We start from the raw sequence: 10,127 nt of genomic DNA, 5'->3' as shown, positions 1-10,127 counted from the left end.
AGGCTGGTCTCGAACTCCTGAGCTCAAACAATCTGCCCGCCTCGGCCTCCCAGAGTGCTAGGATTACAGGCGTGAGCCACCGCGCCCGGCCAAAATGAGTGTTCTTTTGTGTGGTAAAAACACTCAGCTTTGAAGGTCCAGAGACTTGATTTTGTCAGTAGTAATCTAGAGTGGATCAATCTCTAAAGGACACATTCATGCTAATCTAACTCATAAGAGACTGCTGTATAAATGAAATACTAGTTAATTTTATGAGACATACAGTGCTGAAAGGACTAGGCGGTTGATGTCGGTCTCTCCTAGAAGAAACATATTCAAAGGGACAAAGCCCCAAATATGCCCAACTACTAGGTAATTAAATGTACGGCCAAGGAGATTATTCAAAAAAACTTGAGGCCCACTAAATATATGCAGTTTTAGGCATATAAATAGAGTTGTTAAATGTTTCCTCATAATATTTAATTAATATGATTATACATTACTATCTTGTATTATATAATTTAATAATTATTTAACAGTTTAACTGCATTTATCTTCACTTGCTTGCAGAAAGGGCACTCTTTGTATTGTTTATGATGTTACTAGACTTTATCCTGATTAGAATATTAATTGGCATAGGTTTTTTTAGCCTCCTGTACATACATATGTGATTTCCCTCAAAGTAACCATTTGCTTAATTGCTTTGTAAAAAGTAATCTTTAAAAGCTTGTTTACAACTTCCAACACTTGTGAAGTTTTAGCTAAAGGTAGTGTTAAAGTTTTGTTTCTCTTTTTAAAAAGTAAATTTTATCATATGATCTCTGTAAACACCCAAAACTTGTTTTGGTGAAGGTCATTTCAGGCTGTTGAATCTTCCTCATTGTTTTCAAAATAAAGAAATTTAGGAGAATGGTCTTTTTAATAAGTGACACTATTGGAATATAAGATTACTCCTTTTTTTTTTGAAGATGAATTCTAATAATAAAACCTTGACTTGTATTTGTGCATATGAGAGTAAGGGAGTTAGTACATGATTTTAAAGATTAGCTATGAAAGTCTGGCATATCCATCTTTCAGTAAATGATCCATCTGTTACATGAACCAGGCATCCATATTTAGTAGTCAGGATACTCATAGCCCCTGCCCAATGATTTCTAGTAAATTTTTATTGTAGTGCCTTCAAATTTATAAATTTCCGTTCCCAGACCATTAGTTAAATTCTCTTCTGGCAGGGTGCAATGAAATTAATTTCATTTTTAACAAACATTATTAGGTTAAAAGCTCGGAATTTAGGTTGTAGGCAGGTTAAGCAGACATAGCCCATTTTCTTGAGATGTAACTTAGTTGTCTTGTTAAGACCTGTATTTTTATTAATAAGACTTTTTCACATTTTCTGATAGTCTAATTTTAGATTGTTACTTCTGTAATTTGGTTTTATTCATCATGTTTTAATTTTTCTCAGTTTCTGTTCACTTTTATTTCAGGGTACTTGGCAGTTAAGTACTTCTCTTATATACCAGTAGTATTGGCTCCTATATATAGTTATGAAAAATTTTTGGCAGAGAATTACTTGCTTTCAGTACTAAAGTTAATTTTACTTATTCTATGTATTTTAGTAACTTAACAGCTAATTTTTCAATAAAGCATAATTTTTGGATTTAAAATTAGTTTAAATATGTAATTTGTGTGTATTGCCTTTTAAATAAATAATTTTTACTTAGTCAAAATATGAAATTTAATATCAAGGTAAATATATGTCTAGCCTTTTCTGTTTATATAATTATCAGACAAGGCAAATGGAACCTAAGATCTTTTTAATTCAAAGTTAATCTCTTAATTTTGAATTACTTAAATCAGAGGCAGGGAATAGTCTTCAGCCCATTAATGACTAGCATAACTCTTGGAAGTTCTTTTAATTTATAATTGTCAGCAATGCTTAATAAAGTTGATACGGATCCTTGCCAGTTCTGTGGCAATTACGGGTTAACTTAGTGTACTGAATTTTGAGACTATTGTCAAGAAAATGAGCTGAGGACAGTGTATGGCCTAGTGTTACCAGTGTTTGAGGGTCCATATAAGCTCCAATATAGGAATGGTATGTATGTATGTATGTATTTATTTAGAGATGGAGTCTCGCTCTGTTGCCTGGGCTAGAGTGTGGTGGCGTCAGCCTAGCTTGTAGCAGCCTGAAACTCCTGGGCTCAAGCGATCTTCCTGCCTCAGCCTCCCAAGTAGCTGGTACTACAGGCACGGGCCACCACGTCTGGCTAATTATTTCTATTTTTTTTTAGTAGAGACGGGGTCTTGCTCTTGCTCAGGCTGGTCTCGAACTCCTGACCTCAAGGGGTCCTCCCATCTTGGCCTCCCAGAGTCCTAGGATTATTGGTGTGAGCCATTGTGCCTGGCCAGGCATGTATTTTTTAAAAAGTTACAAGTTTTAATCAACTTGATGTTGGTGTATTTTGTGTTTTAATTAGAATATATTAAGATACATGTTAATAAATTGAACACTTTAAAGCTGTCCTGGCTGGTAAGTGATGATTCCATATTAAATCACTTAAGTGGAATAAGAATATAGATTTAATAAAAATTTAGGGTGTTCCATATCTTCACTTGTTTTAGACATAATATAAATAAATAACTGGGAAAAATAATGAAACATGTTCTCTCCCCCATTTTGTGAGCTTGCAGATGAGTATCCTTTCTTTGGAGGTTTGTTTTGTTATTTAATAACTTGAATGGTAAAATGCTCTGTGAAACATTCCTGTCTAATAAGGTGATTGTCTCAGCCTGACTACTTGTTAAATAACAAACTAAGTCTAATCTTGCTACCCTTTTCAACATTTTTTTTTTGGATCAGGCAATCACCTCATCACCTCATTCTGGAAAATAGAATGACTATTCCTTCCCCCTTTTCTACTTTCAAGTTTGGATTTTTATTAGTATTGTGTTTTCTTATGTTTTGCTGAATTCTCTTTTTCCAGACATGCTGGTATCTACACAGCAGAAGAAGTGGCTCTGATTATGCGTGAGAAGCTAATTCGTTTGCAGTCTTTGTACATTGATCAGTTTAAACGACTGCAGCATCTGCTCAAGGAGAAGAAGCGCCGGTACTTACATAATCGCAAAGTGGAACATGAAGCTCTAGGCAAGTTATATGACAGTTCCAACAAGTTATTGTGGGTTCAACATGTGATTTTGGTAGTAGAGTCATGTGTTGTTTAATGATAGGGATACATGCGTTATTAGGTGATTTTGTCATTATTTGAACCTCATAGAGTATACTTACACAAATGTAGATGGTATAGCCTCCTACACACCTAGGTTATATGGTATAGCCTCCTACACACCTAGGTTATATGGGATAGCCTGTTGCTTCTAGGCTACAGACTTGTACAACATGTTACCATACTCAATGCTGGGGGCAGTTGTTACACAACAGTAAGTATTTGTATGTGTAAACATAGAAAAGGTACAGTTACAATATGGTATAAAGAGTAAAAAATATGGTACCGCCTGTATAGGGCACTTAGCATGAATGGACCTTACAGGACTAGCAGTTGTTCTGAATTGGTCAGTTGAGTGGTGAGTGAATGTGAAGGCCTAGGACAGTACTACATACTACTATAGATTCTATCAACACTGTATATTTAGGCTACACTAAATTTATAGGAAATTTTTCTTCAGTAATAAATTACTGTTAGTTTACTGTAACTTTTATACTTTAAAATTTTTTTTAACTTCTTGACTCTTTTGTAATAACACTTAGCTTAAAACAAACATTGCACAGCTTTACAAAACTATTTTTATGTCCTTATTCTGTAAGCTTTTTTCTATTTAAAAATTTTTTAATATTTTTTACTTTTTAAACTTTTTTGTTAAAAACTAAGACACAAACACACACATTAGACTAGGCGTACATAGTCAGGGTCATCATTATTGTCTTCCACTTCCACATCTTGCCCTATTGTAAGGTCTTCAGGGTTAATAACACATGTGGAGCTGTCATCTCCTAGGATAACAGTGCCTTCTTCTGAAATACCTCCTGAAGGAACTGCTTGAAGCTATTTTATAGTTAACTTTTTTTTAATAAGGAGGAGGAATACACTCTAATAGTAAAAAGTATAGCATAGTAAATACATAAAGAAATAACATAGTGGTTTATTATCATTACCAGGTATTATGTACTGTATATAATTGCATATGCTATACTTCTGTATGACTGGCAGTACTGTAGATTTGTTCACCAGTATTACCACAAATGTGAGAGTAATGTGTTACACTAAGATGTCACTAGGCAATAGGAACTTTACAGCTCCATTATAATCTTAAGGGACCATCATTGTATATGGAGTTGTGGAGGCCAGAGCAGCTCCATCTTGGATGCAATCTGTGTGGTGACTTCTCATTAACCCCTGTTGCGGGGATGCCTCTAAGATTTCTACCTTATTTGCTGTTACCATGTAAGTCCTACCCTTAGTTCAAAACAGCCTTGATCATAAATCCTGCCATTAGGCAGACTCATATAGCATTCTTACCTTTCTCTGAGGGTCAGCTTCGGTTGTCCTACCCATTCCTTCCCTGTATTAATTATATAAGCCCTGGGGTGGGTGGGTGTAGGGATCCATCATCATCTTGTGCTGCTGCTGGAGACATGGCTTCTGTTCGTAAGTCCCTATTAAATGTTTCTTTCTGAGAAACTGGATTTTTCAGCCTCTTTCTTTGACTTCTCAGCTTCCTCAGACTTTGGGGGTAGGTTTGCACACACCTGCTCACCACAGAACAGGGATCAATCATTGACTGAAAGGTTATGCAGTGCATTACTGACATTAGATTTATTTCTGTCTTGGTACCTAGAAAGAAGAAGAAGTTGCTTTTGAAACGGCCTATCTTACAAAGATTTCCTTGTTTACGTGTTGATTTGGAGAAGCATCTTTGATGGGTTGCTTGGCAGATAACATCTTGACTCTTGTAACTCTCTAGGTAGTAGTCTACTGACTGGCCCAGAGGGACTTTTGGCCAAAGAACGAGAAAACTTGAAGCGATTAAAGTGTCTCCGGCGATACCGCCAGCGCTATGGAGTGGAAGCCTTACTACACAGGCAGTTGAAGGAACGCAGAATACTGGCCACAGACGGTGCCGCCCAACAGGTAATTTGTGTATATACTTCTAAGATAAATACATTCACTTTATTTACAGAGTTAGGGTAATTATCAAAACATTATCCAGTCCTGGCTCCGAAATCTGACTTAATTGCCCTTGGGTTATAGTGAAAGCACCTACCTGGAAGTCAGGAGACATAGAGTTCTAGTCTCAATGCCCTACAGACCAGCTCTATGCTTCAATATTATCATTTGCAAATTGAGTGGTTGAGATAATTTCTCCGTTTTTTTTTGGTTCAGATATTCTTCAGTTCAGGAATAGCACAGGTTAAGCCTAAGTTGCTTGGTAGTCTTGTCTTAAAAGGTGGGAAGATAGATAGAATAGAAGCAATTGAATGTCAGAAAGTAAGGCTGATAGAAAGAAGAGTTTAGTGAGCATTCTTAAATTTGTTTCTCAAATCCTTGGTCTCTGCTTCAGTAAGACTAATTTCATTTTTATCTGTTTTATTTGTTGAGGCTCCATGTAAGGTTACAGTTTAAAAACGGGTTCTGCTAAAAGACAAACTAGTTTGAAAATCCTTAAGTTATATCGTACTTTTATAATACAGACAGGTATATTTGGGATTAAGGTTGGCTCATTCTTTATACATGAGGTTTTAAATGTTTTTCTTTTGCATAATATTGGTGAATCAGTTTTTATTAAATGTCGAATTTTCTAGCCTTTAAGGATGTATTTTTCTTATATAACTAAGTATTGTCATAATTGTATGTTCTTTTGTCTGTTTGTTTGTTTTATCTGTTTTTTCCATTTTAGGCCCATACCACTCGTTCCAGTCAGAGGTGCTTGGCCTTTGTGGATGATGTTCGTTGTTCCAATCAGTCTCTTCCAATGACCAGACACTGCCTTACCCGTATCTTTTTACTGGGCACCTGTTCCAGCTTGATTTGCTAGTTAGACTGAGGGCTAGTGGGAATCTCAGTGCTATTTTGCTTAATTAAAGGTTTTGTTTTCCTTTGGCCCTGAATCAAGGCCAGCAGTTTGCTGAAGCTGTTGGTTTCAGACAGGAGCCTAAAGAATTATCCTTCTATGGTCTGTTGGCCATTTCAGAACTTTGGAAATGTAATGGCCAATTCATTAGAAAGAAACATCTGAGTCATTGGCAGTAGATGTAGTCTTAATACCAGGGTTCCAAAATATCCATGAAATATTTATATTTATCTCGAGATCCCTGATTTTAAGTTATTCGTTAGAATTGTAATGGTGTTCAATCTTAATTATAATCCCCCCAAATTACTGTGCGTTTTCAACCAAAACAAAAGGATGATTCTACACTATGAACTTCCCTCTAGTATTATCCTTTTGTGTGGTCAGGACCCTAACTTGTATTTTTTTTTTTTGAGACAGAGTCTCACTCCGTTGCCCGGGTTAGAGTGCCGTGGCTTCAGCCTATCTCACAGCAACCTCAAACTCCTGGGCTCAAGAGATCCTCCTGCCTCAGCCTCCCGAGTAGCTGGGACTACAGACATGCGCCACCATGCCCGGCTAATTTTTTTTTTTCTATATAGATTTTTAGTTGTCCAAATAATTTCTTTCTATTTTTTTTAGTAGAGACAGGGTCTCGCTCTTGCTCAGGCTGGTCTCGAACTCCTGACCTTGAGCGATCCACCCGCCTCGGCCTCCCAGAGTGTTAGGATTACAGGTGTGAGCCACCGCGCCCGGCCAAACTTGTATATTTTAAACTTCATTCAAATTAGAAACTTACAGGTTCCAAAAATGAGAAGCTTTTTTTTCTCCTTTTGATTAATTCGACTTTGAACCATCATGTCTTTTGATTCTGCTAAAGGACTACATTTATTATTGGACTTCGAAACTTTTTTGAGTTGTTTATTGGATTGTGAAAGTGCATCTTTTTGATTTTTATTTTTTTTGAGACAGAGTCTCACTCTTTCACCTGGACTAGAGTGCTGTGGCGTCAGCCTACCTCACAACAACCTCAGATTTCTGGGCTCAAGCAATCCTGCCTCAGCCTCCCGAGTAGCTGGGATTATAGGCGTATGCCACCACACCCAGCTAATTTTTCTGTTTAGTAGGGACAAGGTCTCACTCTTGCTCAGGCTGGCCTCCAACTCCTGAGCTCGAGTGATCTTCCCGTCTTGGCCTCCCAGAGTGCTAGGATTACAGGCGTGAGCCACTGTCCCCGATCTGAAAGTGCAAGTTTATTATGGACGTTGATTGAGAAAATTACATTTCACAGTAAAAGCACTTAAATATGATCTTTATATGAAAGGCATAAAATTGTTGGATTTTATTTGCCTGGGAAGAAATACCAATAATTTGAAAATGAAAGTGTCTATTTCCTTTAATAGGAAGAGGAGAATCCCCTCTTTGTCTTTTGACAGGCCGATTTTTTTTTATTGTTTATTAGATATTTTACCCATTTATTATTACAACAAATGTCTGAGAAAGGATTATTGTCCTTAATATATAAAATGCTTGTGCAAAGTAATTAGAAACTTTAAAGATAAATGCTTAAAATATAATTGGGCAGAGGCTATCTATGGACAGATTTAAAAGAAGATAGAAAAGGAAGATAGTTGAAAAATGTTTATCTTCTCTATAAATACAGTTGACCTTTGAACAACTTGAGGGTTGGGGCACAGACCCTCTATACAGTTGAAGATCTGCATGTAACTTTTGACTCCCCCAAAACTTAACTACTAATAGCCTGCTATTGACCAGAAGCCTTATTGATAACATAGTCAATTAACACCTATTTTCTGTGTTATATGTATTATATACTGTGTTCTTAAACTAGAGAAAATATAAAATCAGGGCACAGTGGCTTCTGCCTAAAATCCTAGCCACTCAGGATGCTGAGGCAGGAGGATCACTTGAGGATAGGAGTTCAAGACCAGCCTCAGCAACATAGGGAGACACCCCTGTCTCTACAGAAAGAAAAAGAAAAATTAGCTCGGGGTGGTAGTGCATGCCTTTTAGTCCCAGCTACTTGGGAGGCTGAGGCAGAAAGATGACTTGAAACCAGGAAGCAGAGGCTGTAGTGAGCTATGATTGTGCCACTGCATCTAGCCTGGGCAACAGAGCAAGACCCTGTCTCAAAAAATATATATATATAAGAAAATACATTAACTATTCTTTAAGTGGAAAGTAGATCATTATGAAGGTCTTCATCCTTGTCATATTTACACTGAGTAGGAGGAGGAGGAAGTGGAGGGGTTGGTCTTGCTGTCTTTGGAGTGGCAGAGGCAGAAGAAAATCCACATACAAGTAGACCTGTGCAGTTCAAACTTGTGTTATTCAAAGGTTAACTGTAAATAGGAAATAAAACAAGGAAAATTTAAAATCTATAAATTTGATATTTGTACATATATTTAAGATACATTTTTTAAAATATATAATTTTTTTAATGAGTGAATGAATTTCAAAATTAGGTGAGGGTATGGTAAAATGGAACATTCTAAATGTTGCCAGTGGGAGTATGAATTGGTATAAGCTTTTTGGAAACCAGTTTGAAAATATTCATATTCTTTGATATGGTCATTTTACCTCTGGGAAATTATTTTAAGAAGACAACCAAATGCAGACCAATGTTTTGACATAAAATATTATTCTGACTGGAGATAGCCTTAAAACATTCAGAGATGGAGAAAAGTAAATTAAGGCACAATATAATATGGAATATTTTCAGGCATTAAACTTTATATTTGCCAAAATCTGTGAATGACAGGATAATGAAAGTGACAAAAATAGGATATGGAATTCTGTAGAGTGTGTTTTAACTGCATGAGACTGAATACCGGGAGGGAATGTAACACAGAAATGTGATTAGTTTTGCATGGTAGGGTTATGAATGCCTTTTTTCCACTCTTTCTTGATACTTTCTGGGTTTTTTTGGTGAGCTTGAATTACTTTTATAAGGTAAAAAGCCCAGTTTAGAGATGGTAAGGACTATTTTTTAGATATTTCTACAATATTTTGTACTAAAGCAATTTATTAGAATATAAGTATTTTAAAAAGCAAAGTTGAAAATGTATTTGTAAAGAGAAGGGAAGTATTTTTTTTTCTTTTTATGCTCTTTCCTTTCCACTCCATAGTTGCCTAAGTCACTTACCCTTCCTTAAGTCCTTACCCCAGAGAAAAATGCGACTGCCATTGGTGACCTGTTAACTCTTTACTCTGGTCTAATGGAGACAGCACTGGACTGAAAGTGAAGTACCCAGACTTTAGTTGTAGGTTAACCATTCCCTTTTTGTTTCTGTTGTCCCCATCTGAAAAGACAGGGGGTGGAGAATGATTGGGGGAGTGTTTTTCTAGGATACTATGATATTAAATAAGAGACTTTTGTGAAATTCCTTTTAATTGCATGAAAAAAGTTTCTGATTGAGATATTTAATGGATTAATATTTTAAATATTATAATAATAACACTGGGCTGCATAAGCACATTAGATACTGCTTACATTTTCTTAAGCATATAGAGAGTGCAAATCTGATTATTCCCGTTAGATTCATACGTTTATTCATTTGATCATTCAATAAATGTTACTTTGTGTTATCTACTGTTCCTTTAAAGTAGTGGTTCTCAGCTGGGAGCCATTTTGTCCTTCGTTTGGCAATGTGTGGAGAAATTTTTGGTTGTCATAACTCAGGAATAAAGATGATACTGAGGGGTAATGGAAAGAGGCCACATGTGCTGCTTCAACATCCGACATCCAGCAAAGAATTATGTGGCCCCACCGTGTCAATAGTGCCATGGTTGTGAAACTCTGCTTTAGAGTTTAGCCCTTTCCAAATGTGGATAGAAAAAAATAACTTTGTTCAAGAAGACTTACTTGGTTTAAAAAACTAATGTAGGCTGGGCGCAGTGGCTCACAGGCCTGTAATCCTAGCACTCTGGGAGGCTGAGGCGGGAGGATTGCTCAAGGTCAGGAGTTCGAGACCAGCCTAAGCAAGAGTGAGAACCTGTCTCTACTAAAAACAGAAAGAAATTATCTGGACAACTAAAAATATATATAGAAAAAATTAGCC

General features: G+C 36.4%; 1 protein-coding gene across 2 annotated transcripts in view; it reads left to right on the top strand.

The window, feature by feature from the left end:
• KANSL2 (KAT8 regulatory NSL complex subunit 2) overlaps window positions 1-10,127 on the top strand; it is a 25,307-nt gene that overhangs the window by 4,659 nt on the left and 10,521 nt on the right. For both annotated transcript variants that reach the window (XM_012653955.1, XM_012653946.1), the window contains exons 5-7: window positions 2,964-3,127; window positions 4,963-5,129; window positions 5,896-5,992. In XM_012653955.1, the coding sequence (XP_012509409.1) occupies window positions 2,964-3,127; window positions 4,963-5,129; window positions 5,896-5,992 (428 nt within the window). The remainder of the gene's footprint in view (window positions 1-2,963; window positions 3,128-4,962; window positions 5,130-5,895; window positions 5,993-10,127) is intronic.

Source organism: Propithecus coquereli, unplaced genomic scaffold (genome assembly GCF_000956105.1).
Source record: "Propithecus coquereli isolate 6110/MARCELLA unplaced genomic scaffold, Pcoq_1.0 Scaffold111, whole genome shotgun sequence".
In the NCBI taxonomy this organism is placed as follows: Eukaryota; Metazoa; Chordata; class Mammalia; order Primates; family Indriidae; genus Propithecus; species Propithecus coquereli.
This window is presented reverse-complemented; position numbering and strand designations above follow the sequence as displayed.